The sequence below is a fragment of the Eumetopias jubatus genome, unplaced genomic scaffold, assembly GCF_037043125.1.
Source record: "Eumetopias jubatus isolate StellerSeaLion01/CBP00866 unplaced genomic scaffold, mEumJub1_p1.0 scaffold_4, whole genome shotgun sequence".
Classification (NCBI taxonomy): domain Eukaryota; kingdom Metazoa; phylum Chordata; class Mammalia; order Carnivora; family Otariidae; genus Eumetopias; species Eumetopias jubatus.
In genome coordinates this window covers 11,422,539-11,448,537 of record NW_028274810.1, presented here as the reverse complement: position 1 = coordinate 11,448,537, position 25,999 = coordinate 11,422,539, and the positions used below count along the sequence as shown (strand labels likewise).

At 42.6% G+C, this 25,999-nt stretch overlaps 3 protein-coding genes across 15 annotated transcripts in view; all 3 read right to left on the bottom strand.

Moving 5' to 3' along the window:
- PTPN22 (protein tyrosine phosphatase non-receptor type 22) overlaps positions 1–4,309 on the bottom strand; it is a 60,981-nt gene extending 56,672 nt beyond the window's left edge. For both annotated transcript variants that reach the window (XM_028101986.1, XM_028101987.1), the window contains exon 1: positions 4,105–4,309. In XM_028101986.1, the coding sequence (XP_027957787.1) occupies positions 4,105–4,191 (87 nt within the window). In that variant the 5' untranslated portion in view covers positions 4,192–4,309. The remainder of the gene's footprint in view (positions 1–4,104) is intronic.
- Positions 4,310–11,562: 7,253 nt separating this feature from the next.
- BCL2L15 (BCL2 like 15) lies at positions 11,563–17,879 on the bottom strand. The gene is made up of 4 exons (XM_028101890.2): positions 17,753–17,879; positions 17,311–17,432; positions 14,299–14,523; positions 11,563–13,697 (listed from the first exon to the last, which is right to left on the bottom strand). Exons 1-4 carry the CDS (start codon positions 17,877–17,879, stop codon positions 13,680–13,682), a joined length of 492 nt encoding a protein of 163 aa, XP_027957691.1. The 3' UTR covers positions 11,563–13,679.
- The window catches only part of AP4B1 (adaptor related protein complex 4 subunit beta 1), a 37,829-nt gene continuing 29,645 nt past the window's right edge, over positions 17,816–25,999 (bottom strand). For 9 of the 12 annotated variants that reach the window (XM_088022325.1, XM_028101878.2, XM_028101884.2 and 6 more), the window contains 3 exons: positions 25,452–25,659; positions 24,952–25,233; positions 23,750–24,505 (listed from right to left, as the gene is read on the bottom strand). In XM_088022325.1, the coding sequence (XP_087878451.1) occupies positions 24,078–24,505; positions 24,952–25,233; positions 25,452–25,659 (918 nt within the window). In that variant the 3' untranslated portion in view covers positions 23,750–24,077. Of the gene's footprint in view, positions 18,609–18,961; positions 19,061–23,749; positions 24,506–24,951; positions 25,234–25,451; positions 25,660–25,999 lie in introns of those variants that run through there. The other 3 variants (XM_028101886.2, XM_028101888.2, XM_028101885.2) reach the window with 3 other exon arrangements.

Genomic DNA, 25,999 nt, shown 5'->3' with positions numbered 1-25,999 from the left:
CTCTTGAACCCGATAATGATACTTTTGGGGATCTAGCCCCAGGATATAATTCAAAAGAAGAGGAAAACCATGTGGACAAGCACGTTTATTGCATGCTCTTAATAATCGTGAAAAATTGGGAATAATCTAAACGTCCAAGAAAAGAAAAAATCAAATTACTTGGGTGTCTACCACACGTCAGAAATTTTATGTATTTATTTCATTTTCCTCACAGCAATTCTGCAATGTGAATATTTATTTATTCCCACTTTTTAATGACTTTGTTCAAGGTCACAGAGCTAATGATAGGCAGAACCTAAATTCAAACTCAGGCTTATGACACCAAAGTTGTTGTAAATATAGGTGGTAAAGCAAGACTACTTGAACTTAAATCTCTGTTCCACGCTTACAAGCTCTCCGACCGTGAGCAAGTCAATGAAGCCGTCTCAGTTTCCTCATTTATAAAATGTATAGTACCTTCTTCAATGGATTAAATGACTTGATACATAAAAGTGTTTAGAACGGTTTCTATAAGAAATATGAATGTATTAGTTATTATTATGAGTACTATTCTTTCATTATACAATGCTGCATCAAAGGCCATAAATACAGACTTTAATTAACAAGATAATTTTGGTATAATGTTAAGTGAAAATATGAGAATACAAAATCGTTATCTACGCTGTCATTATAACAATGTAAAAGGCAGTATATAAATGGACAAGAACTAGAATTTCCACACCAAAAAGACTGTATTTGTTGGGATATTGGTACTGTGGTGAATTTATTTTCTTTTAACTTGCAATAATATTGTTTTATAAGAATAACAACAATATGGGGCGCCTGGATGGCTCTGTCAATTAAGCGTCCGACTCTTGATTTTGGCTCAGGTCATGATTTCAGGGTCATGAGATTGGGCCCCGAGTCAGGCTCTGTGCTGGGAGGGTAGTCTGCTTGAGATTCTCTCTCTCCTTCTCTCTCTGCCCCGTTCCCCCTGTACTCTTACTCTCTCTCTCTTAAAAAGAAAGAAAGAAACTCTACTAACTGGGGACTTAACGCTCAGGCTAGGCCCTTTGTGGAACTTGGTGTTACTGGCTGAAGCAAGACACTACTGCATAAGGATTCAATTCACAGGCTCTGAAATGACAGATCCAGGTTAAACTTCATGCCTGTGGCTGAACACTGGCGTGAGCTTAGACCAATTACTTAACTTCTGAGAGCCTCAGTTTTCTCATCTGTAAGTCACAAATCATAACTACCTCATGGGTTTTTTTTTTTTTTAATGAGTAATACATAAGATAATGAATATGCACCCCACCAAGACTATCACAATTCAATATTTACTAGCGTAATTAGCTGTTTAATGTCTCCCTCACTATGACATTCTCTGATCTTAGGAGATAAGCTCCATCAAAGCATTGCAATTGCATACTGCAGCATCTAGCACAATGCTTTGCACATAGCAAGCGCTCAGTAAACACGTGAATGAATGCATGAAAAGCTTATGGTCGTGGCAGTTTCCACTACACTAAGAGCCACGTTTAGTAGAACTAAACTTCCACTAGTTTTGTGGCAGTTTCTGCTACAGAAAGGTGATTGAATTTAGTGTTGGCACAGGAAAAGTCCTACGCTGCATGGTATTGGCTTTAGCTGGCATAGCAGGGCCATGTGCTCTGTGCACAGATACACAGCCAAGGGGTTGGGGGTGGGGACTGATATCCAAGCCTCTGACCTGGCGGGGGGCAGGGTACACAGATTGCCTCCCTGGAACCAGAGATGACTTTCTATAATTCCCACAAAGGCACCACCATTTAGGCTAGCAGTGGCTTCGTGTCACAGAATTAGTCCTCCAACCTCAAAAACATCAAATCCTGGGAGAATACATTAAAGGGCTTAAGGTGGGATGGGAGACAGGACCATATGGAAAGCCCTTCAAGTTAGTGGCAGTATTGGCCTTGTCCAAGCAAGCAACCTAGCCCTGTTCACCACGACCCAACTCCCCCAAAATGAATGTCTCTGGTATCTCAGCTGAACCTTTAGGTGGGGCTGAGGACAAGACTCTGTTTTTCCACTGGAGGACATGAGTCAGTGAACAGTGAGGTTCCACTTAATCACCACCCAAAAACAAGGTCCTTAAAACCAAGAAGAGCTAGAAAAGCAAGGAAGTGATTAATATAAAAGTCAGGATAGTGATTATTCCTTGGGCAGGGCAGGGCAGGACACAGTGGGGGTGGGGATGGGAGTGGGGGTGAGGGACCTGCTGGAGAAGCGATTATAGAGGTCTTCTGGAGGCCGAGAATGTTCTAGTCCTTGACCTCGGCGGTGGTGGCTTTATAATTATACATGTTGTCTGTAATTTTCTAACTATGTATTATACTTCACAATTTTAAGCAGCTGAAAAAACTGTTTTTAAACAGGGGAAACTGACCAGGTTTGTATTATTAGTATTGAAGGGAAAATTGACTGAAGGTGGGGCAAGGCTAGAGGCAGGGAAAACAGGAGGTGAAGTGACCGCCATAATTTGGTGGGAGATTATAATGACTGAGGTAAGAAAAGTACAATATTAAGGATGTAGTCTATATTATTTTTAAAAATGCAACCAAAATAAGACAGAGGTTGGCACTAGCCCCTCAGGTCACTTTTTGCCTCTATGTGTTGGGTGACTCAGGAGTTATAGCCCAGGGGCAGGCACGTGTCTAAACAGACACATAAGCCAGGACTTTCCCCTTGCCTCCCTCCCTGGTAGCTCTACTCAGAGGGACTCCCTGCCTGGCCAGGGGGGATGAGAGCACATTTTTCACCATTCCACAGTAGTATCCAAGTTGGGTTGACATAGGGGCTTCTGTGGCAACATATAGTCATAACATCTAATCACTCAAAGACTTTACAGAGTGTTTTCACATCTACTATCTGGTACCAGAATGTTAGGTCCATGAGCACAGAGGTGTTGTCTTGTTCATGGCTGTATCCTCAGGGCCCGGAACTAAACTTAGTACGCAGGAGGTGCTCAATAAATATTACTGAATGAATGAGCACATTTAATTACTACTGATATTTGATCATCACAACAACCCGTGAGGATTGGTAGGCCGTGAATTATCATCCCCATTTTGGAAGTTAGTAAACAAAGACTTGGGGAAATCAAGGAACATGTCAAAGAGTTGACAGTTCGGTTGACAAGAGAATCATGATTTGATTTCAGGTTTTCTGCTTCAGCTCTCTTGTTTTTCCCACTTCTTTGCAGCTGAAAAACCAAGGTTTCAAGTTTTTATAGCCCTGAAACCCTGCTGGAAGTGTTCCAAAACACACACTAGGTACTATCAGATATCCCATGTCCTCTGATGTGCTAGGTTATAGACGAACGAGGCCTACCCAGCTGCTGACACATCAGTCACCACAGTCCCCTTAGAGGAGATCACCCCCACTCCCACTGCTTGAGGACAGAAGTTCCAATCCTGAAGAAAACTGATCTGGATGATCAGATCTAGTCGGCCCTAGGCTCTATGCCCCTCACTTGTCTCTACTCTCCGTCCCAGCCATTCCACCTCTCCAAGCAGAAGAAGCTTAAGGAAACCCTATTATTGCAAAAACACATGTTCTCATTTTTCTTCTTAAGAAAATACATAAGAAAAGGAAAAGAAGAGATAAAGAAAAATGGCAGCAGGTTGTTTTGGCGCTCAAGAGCCCTTGTCATCCAAGTGGAATTCCATGCGGAGGCTAACACATAATGTCCCATGAAAAGTTAATCTTAGTTTCTTTCCTCTTAATATTAATTAAACGTAGTCATTTGAAGCCTAAACCACAACTCAGATACCTAGGAACTCCAGATGTTCAATTAATGTGGGTATTTATACACCTGGAATCAAGCAGGCCTTCCATGGGAATGCCAGTCAAACTCCAAGAACTAGCAAACACAATATTTAAAACAGTATTTTGGAGAGAATACTTAAAACACACAAGTCACTCAGAAAAGTCGAACTTTTAGGTTGCCTTTCTCCCTTCTTCCCCTGCACGGTCTGATATTCACTTTTTATCCCAAGAGCAATTTGGTCTAGGAGAGTGGACCATCCTCGTCAGTTAAACAGTCTGTGTAACTCCCCTGAGAGTGTCACACGTAGGACTCACCAGAAATTCATCGGCAAACTCCTCTTTGTTAGTTTTCTTGTTTTGGGCCTCCTCCAGGAACTTGTGCAGAATTTCCCTTTGGTCCATGCTGCAGGACAAGAGAAACCGTCTACCAGCGGGTTACAGGAGGGCATGTCAAATGTATGTCATGGCCAAGATACCACCAAGAAGCCGCTGCTGTCGCTGGAGCAGAGCATGCTGAAGGCTGTGGTTAACTGACTTCATCACAAGCCCTAGAGGAAATTAGTACGCAACCAGCCTCTGTGGTCACACAACAAAGCCATCATCACTTCAGGGCCCTAGTGCCTTCCTTTTCAAGGAAGGAACCTGGTTACAACTCAAGTTGTAACAAACAAGAGGCTAACCAGAGCATCATACATGGTCTGCTTAGCTCCGAGACTGTTCCACTCCATCATCTTTAAGCAAGATTCACCTTTTTTTCTGGTTCCCTAGGGAAAAGGCAGAATGCCAGGTCTCATGGATGGGGTCTGCCTCTCCCCATTGCCTCAGTGAACACAAAGGCCCTGTTGACACCTTCTCAGCCAAGTTCAGTTAGAGTCAGAGAGGGGGGCTCCAAACTTCACTGTTTGGGGTTAAGACATCTATCTGCTTGTACTATTCTCCCCAAAAGTGTCTTGTCCATGTGATCGGTGGCAAATTTCTGTTCATCAGAGAAGGCATTTTTATTCAGAAGTTTTAAGTCTGCCATATAGACCTCAAACTCTCTTTCGGATGAAGCAAAGTCAGCTGCTTCTGACAGTCTGTGTCTCTCCCAGGGCTGGGGAAGTGCCGACCTCGGTTAAGGGAAGTGTTGTCGATTTCAGGACTGAGTATTGGTCTATATGGGATCCAGGAGCACAGTGGCCCCCATGAGGAGCACCTGACCAGGAAGCTGGCACAACGTCCCCTGTATGCAATACTAGTTAACTATAAGGAACAGAAAAAGAGTAACATCAACCACCTTGCTGGCAACAGCATAACTTTCAGGGAGCAAAGCATGAACCGTGTCTAGAGAAGACATTTCTACTCTCCCAACTGGTGCCTTGGAAAAAGCCATTGCTTCAGGAAGCCATGCTGTGCATGTGGCATTTTGGCCCTGTTTGACAGGCCGGCTGTTCTAGAAAAAGCTTCCACATCTCAGCTTGAATAAATCCTCTCCTCAGTGGGTACAAACCTACTTAAGACTGTCTCATCCAGAGTGAGTGCAGCCCCAAGTCAGCATATCACCTCTGCTTGAGGACAGAAATTCCATAAATAATTGTTAACAAAATTAGTCTGAAATAATCCTGAAGAAAACTGGGAAATGTGCCATTAGAGCTTCCTCTATTTAAGATATTAGCAATCCTTTCTGTTTTGCATTATTCAAAGTCCCTTTAGGAAATCATGACTCCAAACACTATGAAGCCGCCTCCACTCTATTGAACCTCACAACAGGAAAGGAATGGTCTTTGAGGGATTCTGCTTATAGGCAGGTGAAGCCAATAAAGAATTTCAATCCCAAGCCACACAATAAATTAAAATGAAGCAGAGTTCTTCAACAATATTTGTTGAGAATGGGATAGGATTTCTCCAATTAACCCCATCTAGCATTAAAGGGGAATTTTTTTGTTGCGCTAATGCAATGTTTAATTTGGCTATTTTAAGGCATATAAAATATGGGGGGAAGCCTTTAAAAGCACAAAATCTAAAGTTCACAATAGCTCAAACCCTGTAAAAGTATGTACAAGGTTAGATGAAGACTAAGTGATGCAGAAAAGGATCAGTTGTGTAAGTGCTGGGATCGAGGGTGCTTTTTAAAAGTCTCATGCCCTTTTTTTAAGTTAGAAAAAAAGACATAAAGATCCATCAATTTGTTAAACAAATGTATTGAGTACCAACTAAATGCTAAGCACTATGTTAGGGCTGGGGATGCAGTAGCGAACAAGCCAGAATATAGTGAAAAGAACCCTTAACCAGTTAATAAAGCATCTCAAGACTAAGACATAGATGTAATTACTAATTAAAATAAAAACATTCCAAACTAACTTGCTCGTTTGCAGAGTAGCAAAGCGTAAACCGAAAAGGAAAATGATTTTCTGTATTTTAACAAGAGAGAGAGTTTCATAAACTCCATGTCCCCTTAGAATGTAATCACTTCCAACCAAACCAGAACTTTATTAATTAATAAACAAAAAGAGACCTAATCAAATAAGATTTAAAGCTCTTTTTCTCAAGCTCATATTTCAAAACAATCTTTAACTTCAGTCTCTTCTTAGGGAGAGCTAAGATAGAGACAGATTATGAGGTAAAGAGAAACTCGCTGAGATGCCCTCTGTAGTCCTTTTACCCCAATACAAGAATCTAAAAATAGTGTCTTAGCACAACTGCAGATTTTTTTTTTTAAAGCAAACAGCAATTCTTAGGAGTCTGTTCCATTCTAAAACCAAAAGAGACAGAAACATCGTGAAATAACCAAACCTCAAAAACCCACTAGCTGAAAGACCATTTCCTGAGTAGACCACTCAAGCGAGCAAAAAACAAAACTGAAGGAGAAAACAAAAAACTTCAGTTTTATTTTTAACAAATCTAAGCTGCTACTTAATTTTTCACACTTCCTTCTATGGATACTTACAAGTGTCTACAGACAATAAGAGCATTGTGCTTTTTGATAAAGATTCTGATGACTCATTTATATCTTGTGGGAAGATCAAGAGCCGGGGAGGGGAGACTATGTTATACAGCAGAGACTGGCAAGTACCTGAAAGAATTTATGAATTTGTGATGAAACATTGAAACCAGTCTGGCTCACACCCTGAGTGAACACGACAATTCCATGAGCGCTCGGTCAGAACCCTCAGGGCTGAGTTCTAGTGGAAAGTAAAAGTGAATGAGCACCTGAAGAAGAGGAAGGAAGGACCATCTCCCTGCCGCTTCCTGGGGCTCTGCTGTGTGTTCTGAAGGACAAGGACAGCAGAGAGGAGGACCCGTCACATGGTCACCTGCACCAGCAAGAGGCAAGTGTGCCAGTGTAAAGGGAAACATCAGTGTCACGGAGGTTGGAATTAGATGACCAAAAAAAGCTTCAACCGAGGGGCGCCTGGGTGGCTCAGTCGGTTAAGCGTCTGCCTTCAGCTCAGGTCATGATCCCAGGGTCCTGGGATCGAGCCCCGCATCGGGCTTCCCGCTTGGCGGGGAGCCTGCTTCTCCCTCTCCCGCTTGTGTTCCCTCTCTCTCTCTCTCCCTCCCTCTCTCTCTGTCAATTAAATAAATAAAATCTTTAAAAACAAACAAACAAACAAAAAAACTTCAACCGAAGGGAGTATCAGGGAAGATTATTAGGACATTGATTATTAGCTAATGGGAAATACACTCAGGTTTCTCAGCACATCCTTCTCTCTCTCTGAGGAGGCATGCTCTACCCTGGGGAAGCCACTGACCAATCTTTGCTTCAGTTTCACTATGCCTGCCTTTCTCTATCTCCCAGGGTCATTGATTTGATAGGGGCTCTAGGCGTTATCTGCGGGACCCTTGGTTCTTTGTGAGAGCATCCCCTGGGTCACCAAGGCCAGCCTGTCCTTTCTCCTCAATGTCCTGTAGATTCAAGCAGCCTTTTCCATTCCCATGCTGACCACCATGCCCTTTTGCACACATGGATTGCTGCAGCAATGGGCTCTTAGTTCTAATCCGTGCTAGCATCTCCTAGGAACCAAGGCTAGATGAATGTTCATAAAACTCCACTTTAATGCTCAAGACCCAAAAGTAGTTACCAATGGTCTACAGGAACACGCCCAGATTCCTCCGCCTGCCACCAAGCCCCTCCCCATGTGTCCCCACCCAAACTACCTAGCCACATCACCCACAGGCCTTGCACTTGCTACTGCCACCTCTTTTGCTACTTCTCACCTTTCCCCTAATTTTCGTCAAGACGAAAATAGAGCTGTAAAGCCTGGTCACTCTTTTCTTCAACAATCCTGCCCCTGACGCCGTCTCACCAATGAGCTTCTCTTAGTCTGCCTCTTCTCGGAATGAAGTCTTTATATTCAGCCACAGAAGTTTTCTTTGTTTCTTCACGTGTTCCTTGTCTCCCATGAGTTTAAAAGAGTTTATTCAAAAGAAAACACATAAACGGCCCCCTGGAGTTTTAAGTTTATCAAAGGCAATGCTAATGTCTTCTATACGCATCTGGGTAACCCACAGTGCTTACCATGGTCTTAAGCACGCCTGAAATAAGCCTATCATAATAAAGGATGCTATATAATGTGCTTGGGTGCTGGTGAGAGATCTACCCCGACTTGTTTACTCGCTACAGCAATGACTCCGGCTCTCCTGCCGGGCACTTTCACTGTGCCAGGAACAGATGGGCCTTCCCTACAGGGACGTCCAGGAACCTGGCAAAGAGCATTTGCCTGAGGGCTGCTGCCCAGCAGTGGAGCCATTGTTATGGAAGGAATGGGACGCAGAGTCCAATCCTGCAGGGTCGCCATGGCCTGGGGGCGGGAATGACCTCCTTCCTCTTCAGAATAGACCCAGTTCCCCTTCTCTAAAAGGACACAAAAGAGGCTTATAAAACGCCTCTAATGAAGCTTGTTGCTTTGCTGGTGTTTTTACATCACCCACAGCAGGAAAGTCCCCTCCCCAGCTTCTGGTCACGATTCCTTCTGGTCACTACAGTATTCTGAGACCTCATCAAGCTCTTCAGTTCACCTGCTGTGAACTTCGTAGTCAGCACCCCACATTCCACAAGGAATTATGCTCCACCTTCGGTTTCAGAAACACAATCCTCAGGGAGCAAAAGTCAACTGATAATTTCCAATTGACACAATTTACCTTTCTTTTTTTTTAACTCTTGGTGGGGCTTGGCATCTTGTTCAAAATATAATCAAACTTGCTTGGAGTCTTATCTTTCTTCTGATTGTTTATTCAGTATTGAGTCTGTTTGTTTATTCATTTAATGAATACTTACGAGATCCATATACATGCAAGAGAATGGGGACGAGGGGCGCTACAGATGTGTGCAACAAATTGTCTTCATTCAAGGATCTTTTATATACCCGTAAGGAAGGTAAGTACACAAATAACTATAATTTTTTTAAAGATTTTATTTATTTATTTGACAGAGAGAGACACAGCGAGAGAGGGAACACAAGCCGGGGGAGTGGGAGAGGGAGAAGCAGGCTTCCCGCGGAGCAGAGAGCCTGATGCGGGACTCGATCCCAGGACCCTGGGATCACGACCTGAGCCGAAGGCAGATGCCTAACGACTGAGCCACCCGGGCGCCCCCACAGATAACTATAGTTTAAGGCCATTCGTGGTAAGGCCGTAAACGTTATGCGCACAAAATTTTGAGAAGGCAAAGATCATTTTGTGCCTGGGTTATCTGGATAGCCTTCCTGGAGGAAGCGGCATTTAAGTTAGGCCTTGAATATGTCAAAGAGCCTGAGGAGAAGCGATATGAAAGAGAAAGAGAACAGTAGGAGTTGGGTGGTTTAGTGAGTGGCTCAGTCTGACTGGACCCTTGGTTCTGTAGAGTCCTGATTGATAAGGCTAGAAAGGGTAGTTGGAGACGGACCCTTGGGGGAATTTGAATACCAGGCTGAAAAGTCAGGCTTTATTTGATGGGCAGTGGAAAACCAGTAAAGGTTTTTTGTTTTTTTTAATAACAACTTTATTGAGATACTATTGACATACAATAACCTGCATACTTCAAAGTGCGTGGTTTGATAAGTTTGAAATGTGTACACAGCCATGAAACCATCACCACAATCAAGATAAGGAACATATCTGATCACCTTCAAAAGTTCCACTGGAAAATCTTAAAAGAATGGCAGGCAAAGCAATGTTTCTCGATATTTTTTTTTTTTAAAGAAATGGCCCCTTCTGATAAATTTTTTGAAAGTCTCATCATCTCCTTCAGTAGTATGTAAAATTTCAAAATGAATTATGCCATACCCAGAAAGGAATCAAGAATAGCCAAGGAAACCACAGCTTTGGTCAATCTGGTGGCAGTATATCGGATGGACTGGAATGGGGCAAGCCTGGAACAGGATGATCAATTAACAGCCTGACTGAGAGGCTTTACCAAAAGTCCAGGCAGAGAATTGGGACAAGAGGAATAGATGAGAAAGACTAACTGTGTGTGTGCAAGACTGGAACGAGGGAACAGGGAGGAATGACTAAGGTTTTGAGCTAGCTGGATGGCAGTCTGGGAAAGTACAGGAATAAGAACGGTACATGGAAATGAAGAATTAGAGCTTGTGGATGTGGATTTAGGAAGAAGGGAGATAAGCCAGACTTGGGAATCACCCACATGGAGGAGAGAGGTAGAGCCAGAAGGTTGGCTTGCCTTTGTGAGAGACGGTGTCAGTGGAGAGAAAAAAGTCAAGGTAGAACTGTATGAACACCGAATCACAGCAGTCCCGAACTGTTAATGGTGCAGGGCTTAAAATATTCCAGAAACTGGGCTAAACCCTTTAAACAGTGTGTTGTTTCATTTCTCCTTCGCCACAATCCCACGAATTAGTAACCAAATCATCTCTATTTTAAGACGTGGAAACTAAGGCACAAAGGAATTGGATTACTGGCCCAGTGTCACATGATTAGCCTATGGTGAAACCAAATTGTTAAAATCAGACGATCTGAAGGTATTCTTAATCTCTGGGCTACCCGTGTCTTCCTTCCGCAACCCCTAGGAAAGGGTTCCGCAGCTCTCCTAGGAAAGGGTGGCCTAGCAACAAACACAAGCCAGAGCTGTTTTTCCCATTTACTTAGCATAACCCCCAGGGGCACCATATCCTCAATCTCAAGACACTGCCGTATACTTGGAGCCAGATTCATATTCTGATGTTTCATTGGCAGTATCGGATAAAACAGGCAGCTTCTCTAGCTAAGTGGAAAAAGAAAAGACAAAGAGGAGGCTGCTGGCCTCTGACATTTATTATTTACTTTGTCAGCTTATTGAGCTATAACAGACATATAACTTTGTATAAGTTTAAGGCATACAATGTAATGATTTGCTATATGTGTATATTTCAAAATGATTACCACAGTAAGGTTAGTTACACATCTATCACCTCGCCTAGCTAAAAAATGTGTTTTGGGGCGCCTGGCCTGCTCAGTTGGTGGAACATGTGACTCTTGATCTCAGGGTTGTGAGTTCAACCCCCATGTTGGGTGTAGAGATTATTTAGAAAAAATAAAATCTTAAAAAATACATAAATAAAAAAATAATGTGGTTTTGTGTGTGTGTGTGTGTGGTGAGAACTTTAAAAATCTACTTTTAGCAACTTTTCAATATATGATACGATATTGTTACCTATAGTCACCATGCTGTATATTACATCCCCAGGACTTTTTCATCTTATAACTGGAAGGTTATACTCTTTGCCCACCTTCACCTATTTCCCCCACCTCCCATCCCCTGCCCCTGGAAACCACCAATCTGTTTCTCCATCATTCAATTGAGATGGCACTTACTGAGAATTAGTTCAAATACATGGACATAATTTTATTTCACAAACAAAACAGCATTGGTCAAAGTGAAAATAGTGATTTCACCCAAGAAGTAAAATACCACAAAATCCACCATGCTGAATTTACAGTAATGTAAGAGACAAAGGAATACATTGTTCAAACTTGGTAGCAAATAAAGCTAATTCCTACCTAAGAGAAACATGAAATCTCATTTGGGATTACTAAACTATTGTGATTTATCCATGAATAGAGGAAATACCATAACTTAAAAAGTGAAAATATAGTAGCAGCGCTACATCTTTACTTCTATGCATTTAGGGGAAACAGATAGCTGGCTGGCTGAAGGGAGGGGATGTGGTTACACTTGAGCCAAACTGTAACCAAACCATTAAGGCCTCTCTTCAAAAATAGATATAGCAATGCTTTTCTTCTTGACAGTCAGGTAAGTAGTCTAGCCTTGGGGCTTATGAATGTAAGAGTCTCTGCTTGATGAGCCCCTACTAATCTATGAGATTATGAAGGATTATTACAAGATACACATGCCATAGATACCATAGGCTTTACTTCCAGTCACTTATGGTAGGGGCCAGGGAAATGTATACCCTCTACTGACTGACCACCCAGGCGTCCCAGAGCTGTCTTTTTTTTTTTTTTAAGATTTTATTTATTTATTTGAGAGAGAGAGAATGAGAGATAGAGAGAGAATGAGAGATAGAGAGCACGAGAGGGAGGAGGGTCAGAGGGAGAAGCAGACCCCCCCGCCGAGCAGGGAGCCCGATGCGGGACTCGATCCCGGGACTCCAGGATCATGACCTGAGCCGAAGGCAGTCGCTCAACCAACTGAGCCACCCAGGCACCCGTCCCAGAGCTTTCTGATTTGCCAAAGTCCCAGAGAAAGTGTGGACTATGCAGGAACTAACAAACACTCTCAGACTAAATTCTAAAAAAAGAATAGAGTTATCCTATGTACCGCTGTGTTTGGCACAAATGATCAGGATTGCAACAGAATTTAAATTATTCAGAGAGAAACATTCATTTAGCTTTAAAGCAGGGGTCTGCATGCTTTTCTGTAAAGGCCAAATAGTAAATATACTTTATAGGCCATTAGGTGTCTGCTGTGGCTCCTCAACTCTGCCCTTGCAGTGCTCATACAGGCATGGACAAGATGGGGGGCCGGTGAGTGCAGCCGCATGCCAATAAACCCATCGACAAAAAAAAGCAGCAGACACGATTTGGCCAAGCCCTGCTCTAATGTGAGGGTTCTCAAGTTCTCTATGGGCACAAGAACCCCCTGTGGAACTGGTTAAAAAGGTAGGATGCTAGGCCCCAGCCTCCCCCGACAGAATCAGAATCTCTAGGGATGGGGCCCGGAAATCAGCAACTTATAAGGTCCACAAGTGGTATGTAAACCACTTTTTGGTTTGAAAAACACTGTGGTACGCAGCTAGTTTCATCTAAGGTGGGATGGCCCCACTCTCCTAGATGCGGGCCAGCACTTCCTGCATCCTGTGGCAGTAAAATGCACTGTTTTATCTTTTGTTGGCCTTTCTAGTAGCAGGGCAGATGAAGAAACTGCCATTTTTTTTTTTTTTTTTGCTTTCGGCCTAAAAATGCATAAAATAATTCTGCTTTGGTGAAATTAACACAAAACTTAGGATAGGAATTTAAAAGAAAATCCTCAACTTAAAATAACAAGAGTCCAACAAAGATCTCCCTTGAAGTCCTTTAGACTGTAGAGTGAGTAGACAAGATCCTTAGCAAGGGACAGGGCTAAATCTGAATAGTTTACTGTGTGCTCCCTTTCCCAAAATACGTCCAGCAAAGGCTTGCTCTGTTGCCTGGAAATTCCACTCCTAACAAGCCATTAGTTTGTATCTGGAGGTCTTTGCTTAAATGGAACCTCCTTCAAACTCTCATAAAGACAGAAAGTACAAAATCTCTGTAGACCTCCGAGGGCTGCTCCCAACTTTAGCCATCAGTGGAAAAGAAATTATTCAGCTAAGTCCAGTTGTGTCCAAAAGAAAGTAGCTTTGGATTTGGTTGTCTGTGTCAATGGCCAGCAATCAATCAATCACCCGATCAAAGTGGCAGTGATGTTCAGGCTGGGAAACAACGCCGCCTCTCCTTCAGCTCTCCAGATTTTCCTAGGAAGGACAATGCATATCCTAGAGTCAAAGGGATTGTCTTCCTAAAGGGAGCTTCCTAAAGAAAGCACAAATAATCTACAGATACCTCCAGGGAATGCAGCTCTTTACTGAAGCTTCTGCTGCTGCTGGAAATGAAGAGGAATGCTCAGTGAGAGCAGATGTTCTAATGATTACTAAGATATGGGCTTAGAATGCCTCCTAGAGTTATTGCTGCAGCAGATGACACTGTTTTTTGTTAGACAACAGGGGTATGATTCTGAATTTCTGAAGCCAGGCTGAGACTAGTACTCTATCACCAGCACATTTAATAGGCCGTTATATATAGGCAGTGGGATTTAGCTCTACACTGTTAGTAGTCAACTAAAATTTTAGGCAAAATGTCTCTGGAGTCCAACACCCATAGCCCCGAGCTTCTGACCGCTCCCCTTCCCATGGGAGTGGGGGGGGCGGACCCAAATTGCCATTTTCAGCAAAGTAGGAAAACCTGTTTTTCTACTCGGTTTCCAACTTACAGAAAGAATCGGGAATTGGGAGTGCCAGGTATTAGTACAAAAGCAATGCAAATGCCTATCAAAGCCAGGGGCCCCAACATACTCACCCAACCTCCCTGGCCCTGGACAAACTCCCGGATGGCACTGTTCCCATTGATCATGTTTGTCATGGGGACAGCCACCTGTCTTGCCATTTTGGGAGCCATGCGGGCCACATATTCAAGAAGCTTCACTGACACTGCCAGAAAGGCTCTTTCGTAAACTAAGCTGGAATCCTGAGCACACCAGGCCTGGCTGAGAGATTTCACTGTGTCCCGCAGTACAGCGCCTGCCTGGGGAGAGACACAGGAAATCAGTGAGGTATCGATAAAAAGGTACAGGAGGCTGCAGGTGCAGGAGTCCAGTAAAGCAAGAGTTTCCTAGAGAATGGCAAATGCACCACTGGTTGTATCTGGAGTAATCTTAAGGAGTAGATGGACAAGTTTTATTACTTTGTTATTTACTGTAATGGGTATAGAGAAAAACATAAGTAGCCCATCAAACCCATGAGTTCAGGTATTATTACTTAGGATGAGCACAAGGGTTGAAAGAAAAACAAAATGATTTGAAAGAAAAATATGAAGTATGTGATGGTACAGCTGGTCAAGTTGTAGAGGTATTACTTGAATGACTGAAGTCTGGGAAATTCTAAAGTAAAAAAAAAAAAAAAAGATCTGTTTTTCCTCTTCCTCTTTCCTTCCCCCCAAAATTGATCTAGAAGTCATTAGGTGGGGCCAAGCAAGATCTACTGGGGTGTAGTGTAGGGGGACCCATGGTAGTCAGAGCAGGTTGTCAGAACCCAAGCAAGCTGGGGCTCGCCTGGGTGGCTCAGTCATTAAGCATCTGCCTTCCGCTCAGGTCATGATCCCAGGGTCCTGGGATTGAGCCCCTCATGGGGCTCCCTGCTCAGAGGGAAGCCTGCTTCTCCCTCTCCCACTCCCCCTGCTTGTGGGTTCCCTCTCCGGCTGTCTCTCTCTCTGTCAAATAAATAAAATCTTTAAAAAAAATTTTTAAAGAACCCAAACAAGCTGAGGAGGGCATCCACATGTGTACCCAGATCTTGGTTTCCAAATATCATTCTCCACTGAAAGACACCAGAGCTCTCTGGAGAATGGCTGATTTCAGGCTGGGGCTTGGAAAATACAAGAGATCTGTCAGAAATTAAGGAAGTACTCACAGAATGACAGGGACATGCTAAAATGACACAGTCCAGATGGAGAGGACTCCCACTGGTCAAAACTGGGACAATTTGAGCATCCAAATAAATAATGATAGTAACAGATTATAACCCTTGAAAAAAGTAGGAATTCATGAGTCCATGTTGCTATAAAAAAATAAATGAATAGATTGAAATGTTGATGGGATATGGGATATTTACATGGTTTCAAAGTACCCCCCCCACAACACTTAATTATGTTAACCACAGATATTAACTACAGTGGAGAAGACTTGCAGACACCATCCTAAGTGATTGAAGTTAACATCAGTAATGTGACAAATTAAAATTTGTGCCACTTAATAGGTGCGATGAGAACACAGCAATCCTTCCTACCAAAAGTACATACCCTGAATCCACTCATGAGGAAACATGGAACAAACCCAAGCTTAAGGGACATTCTACAAAATAACTGACCCATAATCTTTGAGCGTCAAGGTCAAAAAAGTCAAGGAAAGACTGAGGAACAATTCCAGGTTGAAGGAGACTAAAGAGACATGACAACTAAATGCAGGATCTGATTCTGGCCTGGATCTTTTTGTTGTATGTGACATCATTGAGACAAGTGGCAAAACTTCAACGGGATCTGGGGACAAGATGATAATGTGTCAGTGCTGATTTCCTAGTTTTGATGTGGTTATATAAAAGAATGGCCTTGTTTGAAGGAAATGTGAAAGTATTAGGGGATGATGGAACATCTTATCAGCTACCTACTCTCAGATGATTCAAGAGGGAAATTCTTTGTACAATTAATTATGTGCAACTTTCCTATGAATTTGGGAGTTCCAAAAACTTTATTTTTAATTAAAAAACAAAAGTAAATTCAGCTCTCTGCTACCTAGGAAAGTTTCAGTGCAAGCTATTAGGAATAATAAGTCCAGTTCTGCCTGAATAGGTGCACCATCCAAGCTATATGTGGTAAGAAGAATAAAGCATAATGGTGAAGAGTGTGGTTCTGGAATCAGTCTGGGTTCAAATCCTAACTGAGTAATCTAACCTAATTTCTTGTTTCCCTCTTCCTCAGTTTCCCTATCTGCTTAAATGGATATTGAGTCAGAAAATATTTATGGAGGGTCTCCCGTATAGGAGGTACTAGTCTGGGTTGTGTGAATACTGCAGTGAACAAAGAGGTTAGATGTTTGCTCTCACAGCATTCCATACACAGGAAGAGAGGTTGCCCTGTGAATAACAGTTCCTATAATACGCCAGGGAGTGGTGGAAGGTTTAAATGAGATAATAAGTGCAAAGTATCTGTAATACTGTTTGGCACCTGTTAAGTGATGTGTTCATATTACCTGCCATTATCGGTATTAATCAGCAACATCTTCTAGAATGTCGCCTATGGTCTTTACATCCAAGGCAGAATCCAAGTGCCACTGCCAGTAATCAACATTCTGATGAAAAGCCAGCTATGCCCTAGATGGCTGTTGTAAGTACTTATCCCTCATTGCAGCATACTTGTGGACTTCCTGCCTTTCTGGTACATAATTTCATCGCTGGACCTTGGGGGGGGGTGTGAGGGGAAGATGCCCACTCCCAGCCAAATCAATGTTAAAACAGGTACATAAAAGAATAAAGTGCTTTACCAAGAACAAAGTGCTGCAGATGTGCTCTATGTCACGTAAGCACAGCTCTGCTGAAAAACAAATGGGAACAATCTGAAGGTTGACCAGCCCTTGCCAGTACCTCTCAATACCACTTGGGCCTTTGATTAAGTCCTGAAGAATTAGCAATCGGAGAATTATTGCTGTGTCTCCTTGGATGAACATAAGCCCCCAAATCTTTCGCAGGACATTTTTAGTTATAGCCATATAAGAGTGGTAAGAAAAGAGCAACTGGAATAGAAAAAGAGCAGCAACTTTACCTGTCCCTGAATGGTTTCTGCAATGACATTTTTGGCAGAAGCTTCCAATTCTCCATTGAACTGGTCACCCAACATCCTAAGGCGGCCAGCAATGATGGCCACGTCAAAAGAGCAAGACTCTCCTAAGATGGAGGGAACACATTCACATTTGTTACAGAACTTGAAAGAACGGCCAGTCCCAGGAATCTGGGCATTGGAGAACGTTCTCTAGACTTTAAACAATTTTGGCATCATTTTCTCCCAAGAACACCTTCATTATTCTGTCAACCCCATAGTCAGAAGATCTCCCTTCACTGAGAATATCTTTCCCTTCCAGGGAAACTACTGATTTTCAGGTATTGCTGAAAGCTTAGTTTGCCTTTTGAAACTTAAGAGGAAATAAGAAAGCATACTCAGATACTCTTATTGACCTACAATCACCACCTCGGGCCAGGAGCCTTACCTGAATCTGGTTCATCTCCATAATGTAGGTCCCGGTTAGCAACCTGCACTGTGGTGCCTAAGAAGTCTGTAAGTAAAGTGTCCACGATGCATTCCGTTTGCTCCTCAAAAGTCCGGGGCCTCTTCATTTTCAATGCTTGCTGCAGAGTTTTTGCTTTTCCACAAAACAAGCAGTTTTCAGTTCAGCAGGAAGTCAGAAATACTGGTAAACCAGATACATCTACATTTGTACTTTGTAAAGTTTCCTAGTGGGACATGTAGTCCTAGAGCCTGTCCCACCAATTTTTTTCAAAACTAGCTGTCAGAAACATGGGACTTCTCTGAAGAGCTCACCTACACAGACTGGGAAGACTTTTTGAAGACTCTTAGTTCCTTTTCTCAGAACCACACCCTAGCCGGTACATAAGATTAATGAATAACTTTTATTTTTAGCCAATTTATAACTGAAATAGAGTTGAGGAAGAGTTTCTTGGGCAACTTCATTTAGAAATACTTCCTGTTAGGGTTCTGTGTCTGGTGTAACTTCAAGAAGGTTCTGAAGTTACAATAGACAAGCATTCAATTCCTGATAGATGGCATTTGTGTGCCACAGTCCGACGTTTTAGGTACTGTTTGTGGGTAAGGAACGATGCCTGGCACTACAAATAGCACAGGAAAATGACACAGACACAGCTTCTGTCCTCATGGAGCTTACGTTTCAGCATGCACAGCAGGTATTATGTGACCAATCCCAGAATTTCTTGTGCTTATTGAGACAGTGTGACCACAGTGTGCAGTGGAGAATCAGAGCTAGGGGGTTAGGAAGGCTTCCTTGAGGTTGTAACATCTTAGACGAGCTCTGAAGCGCGAGCGAGACTCTAAGGCAAAGAGGAGAGATAAAAGCATCCCAGGTGGGAACAGGAGCTAGAGAAGCTGACTGGGGGTGGGGGGGGGTGGGGGGGGCAAAGTTGGGTGTTTGAGGAATTCGGAATGGGGACAGCACAAAGTACTTCACAGGGAAATTATATGAGGATCAGATAAGATAATGTTGTGTGGGATGATCCAGCAGTTTCTGACATGTAGTGTTAAACGTCTTTCCTATTAGCCCAAGGCCTGAGGACCAGGATGACAGGGATCTGCGAGTCACTCTCCAACAGAATAAAGTAGGATTCTCCTGACAGGGGTTAGACACCATCACTGTTTTCACGAGATCTCATGATTGGACACTTACCCACCGTGGCCACCTTCTTAATGTAGCCACACTTAGATTTTGGATTTGGGTGTCAGCACTCAAACTATCAGGTCTTCCAGAGTATTCTGACCTGGCGAGCTGATAAGAGATTCAGGCATAAGCAGTAAGTCAGTTGTTCAGAACGAAAGTTCTACTTGCAAAATAAAGAGAACAAATCTTCTGTTTTCTATTCTACTCTAAATAGATCATAAATTGCTTTTGGATGAGAAACAAATTACGTAAAGGGCCGTTTTCATTTGTCATCTATCACTAGGGCTGAAACTTCAGTTTCTGCTGAGTAAGCTTCAGACCTCTAATGTAAGAAGGTCCTTCTGAGATAATTCTGAGCCACCTCCTTTCACACTAGAGCCAGTTACTGAAAATTTAAGGATTCCATCAAATTATGACATACTCCCCAAATAGCATACGAAAACAAACAAAAGGTTTATAAGATACCATCCAATTGGTGTTAAATATCTTACCCAAGGTAAATGACATCCGTAAGTGGCAGAATAGAAATTTAAAACCAAGTACGTCCTACCTCAAATAATAAACCTTTTCCCACAGTAATTCGTTTCACGGCTGATGTACTTATGGGCAAATGCCATCTTCGGAATCTAATCTTTTTTTTTTTTTTTTTAACATATAATGTATTATTTGTTTCAGGGGTATATGGCTGTGATTCATCAGTTTTACACAACTCACAGCGCTCACCATAGCACATACCCTCCCCAATGTCCATCACCCAGCCACCCCATCCCTACCACCCCCCTCCACTCCAGCAACCCTCAGTTTGTTTCCTAAGATTAAGAGTCTCTTATGGTCTGTCTCCCTCTCTGGTTTCGTCTTATTTTTCCCTCCCTTCCCCTATGATCCTGTCTTGTTTCTCAAATTCCTCATATCAGTGAGATCATATAATTCTTTCCCTAACTGACTTATTTTGCTTAGCATAATACCCTCTAGTTCCAACCACGTTGTTGCAAATGCAAGATTTCATTTTTTGATGTCTATATAATATTCCATTGTGTGTGTGTGTATACATAAACACCACATCTTCTTTATCCATTCATCTGTTGATGGACATCTAGGCTCTTTCCACAGTTTGGCTATTGTGGACATTGCTGCTATAAACATTGGGGTGCACGTGCCCCTTCGATCACTACATTTATATCTTTGGGGTAAATACCCAGTAGTGCAATTGCTAGGGTAGCTCTATTTTCAACTTTTTGAGGAACCTCCATACTGTTTTCCAGAGTGGCTGCACCAGCTTGCATTCCCACCAACAGTGTAGGAGGGTTCCCCTTTCTCCACAGCCTCGCCAACATCTGTCATTTCCTGACTTGTTAATTTTAGCCATTCTGACTGGTGTGAGGTGGTATCTCATTGAGATTTTGATTTGGATTTCCCTGATGCCGAATGATGTTGAGCACTTTTTCGTGTGTCTGTTGGCTATTTGGATATCTTCTTTGCAGAAATGTCTGTTCATGTCTTCTGCCCATTTCTTGATTGGATTATTTGTTCTTTGGGTGTTGAGTTTGGTAAGTTCTTTATAAATTTTGGATACTAGCCCTTTATCTGATATGTCACTTGCAAGTATCTTTTCCCATTCTGCCGGTTGTCTTTTGGCTTTGTTGACAGTTTCCTTGGCTGTGCAAAAGCTTTTTATCTTGATGAAGTCCCAATAGTTCATTTTTGCCCTTGCTTCCCTTGCCTTTGGCGATGTTTCTAGGAAGAAGCTGCTGCGGCTGAGGTCGAAGAGGTTGCTGCCTGTGTTCTCCTCAAAGATTTTGATGGATTCCTTTCTCACATTTAGGCCTTTCATCCATTCTGAGTCTATTTTTGTGTGTGGTGTAAGGAAATGGTCCTGCTTCATTCTTTGCATGTGGCTGTCCAATCTTCTCAACACCATTTGTTGAAGAGACTGTCTTTTTCCCATGGGACATTCTTTCCTGCTTTGGAATCTAATCTTTGCCTTATCTTATCCTCCATTATCTTGTAGAATCAATGTTGTAAGGCTAAGGAAATGGAGTATACCTTCTCTTGGACAATGTAGGGTAGTTTCCTCCTTTGTGTATTTCTTCTTGAAGTTTCATTATAGCATCTTCCCAAACCATCCCATCCCTTCTCCCACAGCTCACATAACCCTCACTCTTGCAGTTCAAGTTCTGTCTCCCACTTATTACTGAAAAATGAGGCCACCATGTTTTCACCATCACTTGCTTCTTTTCCTGCTCTGGCCACAACAATTTACATCCTTCTCTTAAAAGCCTCATCACCTTTTATCATTGGCTCAAAGTCTAGGGTCTTGTCATCTGCACCAAGTCTGCCTGTAAAGGAGGATCTTGGGTACAGCTCCTCTCAATTTGTAAATCTATAACTGAGAAAGTAAGTTCTTTGTCTCCCCTCCCCCGAACACCCAATATATGAGAAAGGGATGGAATAATGGTAACAGAACTCCCATTCAAAAAGGGGGGTGGGAGAAATGGAGGCATTTAATAGCCACTAGTCCATGGCAATAAGATTATGGTCAGGAACTACATAAATGATTGCCTCTGCAATGTTCTAAAGTGCCATGGTCGTCAGTGGGCACCTATTACATGTGAAATACATACTATTTCCCAACAAGACAGACATTAGAAAGCCATTTTTCTAAAAGCACAATATCAACCATACTCAAGGATTTTTAAAAATATGCATCTACTTATATCACATCATCAAACCATATGTCTGCCAAGGCTAGAGAGACCTCTTAGGGAGAAGAAATATAATTAACTTCATGGTATACTTAAGCTTTAGTCATTTTGCTTATAAATGAGCAAAATCAGGCTAGTTACGAGAAATCATTTCTTCCTTGAGATTTTAAAAGTACACTTTTTCAAAAGCAACAGTTTCGTATTCTGCTATGCCCCATATATTACAGAGAAGCAACCAAGTAGGACTTAATCTTTTTAAAGCTCCAGTAGCTAGGATCATTTTAGTAACATTTATTCAATTATCGAGGCATACCTAATTTTCTTTAGGTCAACATTTCAATTATAGTCTTTAATTTTTTAAAAAAAGTCCATCAGTTTACTTAATCTTTACCATATTTATCCTGTTCCCTTATAACACTGTAAATTGGCAGCATTTTACACTTCCATTTTATTTCTTTTAGCACCTAATTAAACACTCATGGCTTAACTGAACAAGTCAAACTATGGAAAAGGCAATTCTGAAGCTGTTTTGATCTCGCTACATGTAATCCCTGGGGACCCATGATCTAGCTCATTCTCAATGAGGAGCGATTTTGTCCCGCCAAGGCACTTTTGGCAATGTCTGGAGACATTTTTATTATGACTGGGGGTTCTATTGGCATCTAGTGGGTATAGGCCAAAGATGCTGCTAATAATCATCCTACAGTGCACAGGAAAACCCTCCACAACAAAGAATTATCTGGCCCCAAATGTCAGTAATGCCACTTTGAGAAACCCTAGCCTGGGTGGACTTCCACTGTTGTTTGGTTGATACAATATAGCAAAACACACACTTCAAACATCAACCCCAAAACACCATCAGAATCTAATTACTGACAGCCACTCATTTGGTAAATATTTACTGAGTCATCACTATGTGGCAGACTGTGGAGATGGAAGGAAAGAACATCACCGTCCTTAGAAGTTGTCCAGGGGGAAATCAACTCACAAAATCCAGGCCCTTGCCAGAAAATTCAATGCTGTCTGTTATCTACTCCTATTAAGAGCCTAGTTGAGAGAAGTGATGGATGAAAAAAATTTTTAAAGGTATGCAGTCCATTTACATATCTATGTGGTCAAAGTCCTTGAATTAAGCTAGATGATATTTGAATCGTGTTAAGTCCTTGAAGAAATGCCCTCCCTAAGCTTCATGTTAAAGTTATGCTCTCTGCTTTCACTGAAGAACACCGTAAGTCATGAGAAATCCGTTACTAACTTCCCCTAAGAATCTCGTACTTATCCCTCAGTGTCTCCTATGTGAAACTACCTGTAAATTTCTTTGAGAAATTAATATTGGAAGGCTTCTTCCTCTCTGATGACATCTATACACCTATTTCTCTTCATCCTGACTACCAAATCACTTAGCTAAATTTGAGGCTCAACTGTACCAATTATGTAGGCCCTTAAACCTGAACATTTGTGTACTTCCCCATCCCCAACCAAGCTGGTCTGAGGTGGTATTTCCATTTTCCCTGTTGTGGATCCTCTGGTTATTTATACTTTACTATATATATTTAAATCATTTTATCACATCTGCTCTTGCCATAAGTTGCGTCAGTTAATGTATATAATATGGGCAGGTATGAATAAAATTGAAAGCAAGGAAGAGTGACAGAAAACAATTACAACAGTACTGCTAGACACATGCACTGGAGGCCGTGACAGCCTGAACAGGACCCATAATGAAAGCATCAAGGGTCACAGAAAACTTCCTGCAAGAGCTCCTGACTGAGCAGAACGCTGAAAGACAAGGACTAGATGTTACCTCAAGAAGATACGAGGGTGAGGAAATGTTCTAGCCAAGAAATAAAAGCAGGAGCAAAGTACAGAGGTGAGAGAGAGCCTTTTGCATTCAAGGAATGCCGAGTGGTTTGCTTATGCAAGAACAGGGTGTTTAGGCGAGCGGTGAGAAGGACACTGAAGAGTTACTTCTGATGCCGCACTAAGGACTTTGGACTCTGGCCTTGAAAAGCATGATTAGAAAGAGACCAGTGAGGAATTTACTGCAGTAATACAGGGAAGAAAAGATGACCCCCACAAATGATGACTTCATCAGTTTCCATAAACATCAGGCATCTTATCTTTAATTAGTAAAACAATCCCTAAAACGGATTAGAAAAGAATCCAATTCCTATCCTCACCCCCTCCCCATCCCCTTTCCAATATTAACCTTTTCAACATCACCTAGAAAATGGGGTCATTCACCTATAGGTATTACAGGAATAAGTCAATACTCTTTGAACAAAAACATAAGAATCCTGATTCTGAGACTGTCCATTCTCCTTTGCATTTGATAGTATCTGGACTTACAAGCAAATTCTAGTAAGAAAAACTAGGAACTCTGATAGCTACTCATCTCACTTAGAACAGGCAGCAAGAATCTGTTATGATTTTATGTCTCCAATTGTTCCAAGCACAGTTTCTAGTACAGAAATAAAACTGTTCAGGGTCTCAGTCCTCGGCTCATTTTGTTTCACAGAGATCTGCATTTCTGAGCTCTCGGGCTCCAAGAGCAGTTCCGTTAGGAACAGGCAGCCAGTGTCATCCTGGGCACCGAGGTAGGCTTTCCACGGGTGAGCCCCTGCCCTACTCATTGCGATGGTCTGGATGTTCACTACCTGCAGGGCCATCTGGAGGGTGTCAGGATGGACGGCTCCCCGCCAAGGGAACACTTGCTGATGAGCAACTTTCAGGCTAAACCAAGTTTTCTCAAAATACTCAGCAGTCAGCTGGCAACTGGGGACTAGCATGAGGGCTTCAGAATCAGGAAGTTCCTGTACTGTCTCCTTGCTCTCTTCAGGAATCAGGGGACCTAAAAGAGTTAGAAAGCTTGCGTAAGAGGCCTTCTTAATCTATACCAATTAGGTTTTTTTTTAAAAAGATTTTATTTATTTATTTGAGAGAGAGAGAGCATGTGAGCAAGGGGAGCAGCAGAGGGAGAAGGAGACTCCCTGCTAAGCAGGGAGCCCAATGCAGGGACTCAATCCCAGGACTCTGGGATCGTGACCTGAGCCGAACCGACTGAGCCACCCAGATGCCCCCGAACTATGATTTTAACTAGATTTCTATACGTTCACAACACGCCTTCTATCCTTGGATAAATGATTGAAATAGCCAATGAAGATATTCTTTCTTGCTCATGAAGACTTCAAATTCACACAATAGTCTGAGACGTAGCTAGGGTACTCTACTTTCTAACAGTCATCGCAAAAGGTAAAGGTTTTTCATGACATGACGTAAAGTAAGGACTATTTTTACCTGGAGTGGCAAAGGATGCAGTGTTAGGAAGCTCTGGGCCCCAGCGCTCCGCCCCCTGGTATTTAGAGATGGTTGCCCAGCGGGCTTTGCCATAGACTGGAACCAGCGTATTGAAGTCTGAGGCCCAGCTATTCACAGGTCTTTCTGCCTGATCCTCCAAAAGTCCAAGAGAAGGGTCAGATTTAGGGCTACACAGGATCCGCTTCACTTCATCAATGCCAGCTAAGAGAAGTCGATAATAAAAGAGACCCCGGTCTCGTACTGCCATATCCTTTTCTTCCTCTGTGGTAAGACAAAGACAGAGTTAATTACAAACAAAACCAAAAACACTCTTTCTACCCTGTGTCAACTGCAATAGGGAAAAAAAAAAAAGGAAGGACGGAGGAAACCCTAGAGAACATTGTCTTCTTGGGTCCCCGAGATGACTCACCGAACAGTGTCAGCTCTCAGAATGTTTACTATCTGACAGGGCAAGTACAGTTTCCTTCTGAAGAACCTACCTATGCAGTAATGTAACAGACGCCCCAGCATGTCCTGGCACTCGGCAGGTCGGGAGAGGAAAAGGCGCAGCAGTGCAGTGAGTAGCTCCATCTTCACAGCTGGAAAGGTCTCTGATTTCACATTCTCCACAAAGTCTTCCAACACATAGGGAGCATTGGGGATTCTTTCCCCATGGACGCCAAGGAGCCAAATAAGCGCCTGTTTCCCCTGGGGAATGAAGGAGTAAGAGCAGGTGCTCGACATTTGGCTGTCCCAAACACAGTGGCAGGTTTTGCTTCCCCCCAACGTCAGCAGGAAATGTATAATCTTTTGTTTACTTCAAATGGCACTGTTATCAATCCCCCACAGCCCGACTCCACTCTCTACAACAAACAGGAATAAAATGTTACTACACAAAAGGAGACTCAAGACTCCCAGAGCCTGTGTTGGTTAAGAAATAAGGCTTCCTCAGTTTGGGGGCCTCTGCCCCAGTCTGGGGTTTAATGTGTCAGTGGAAGCGACTCAAAGATTCCTCTAAACCACTTCATGAAAGTGGTAATTAACCTAG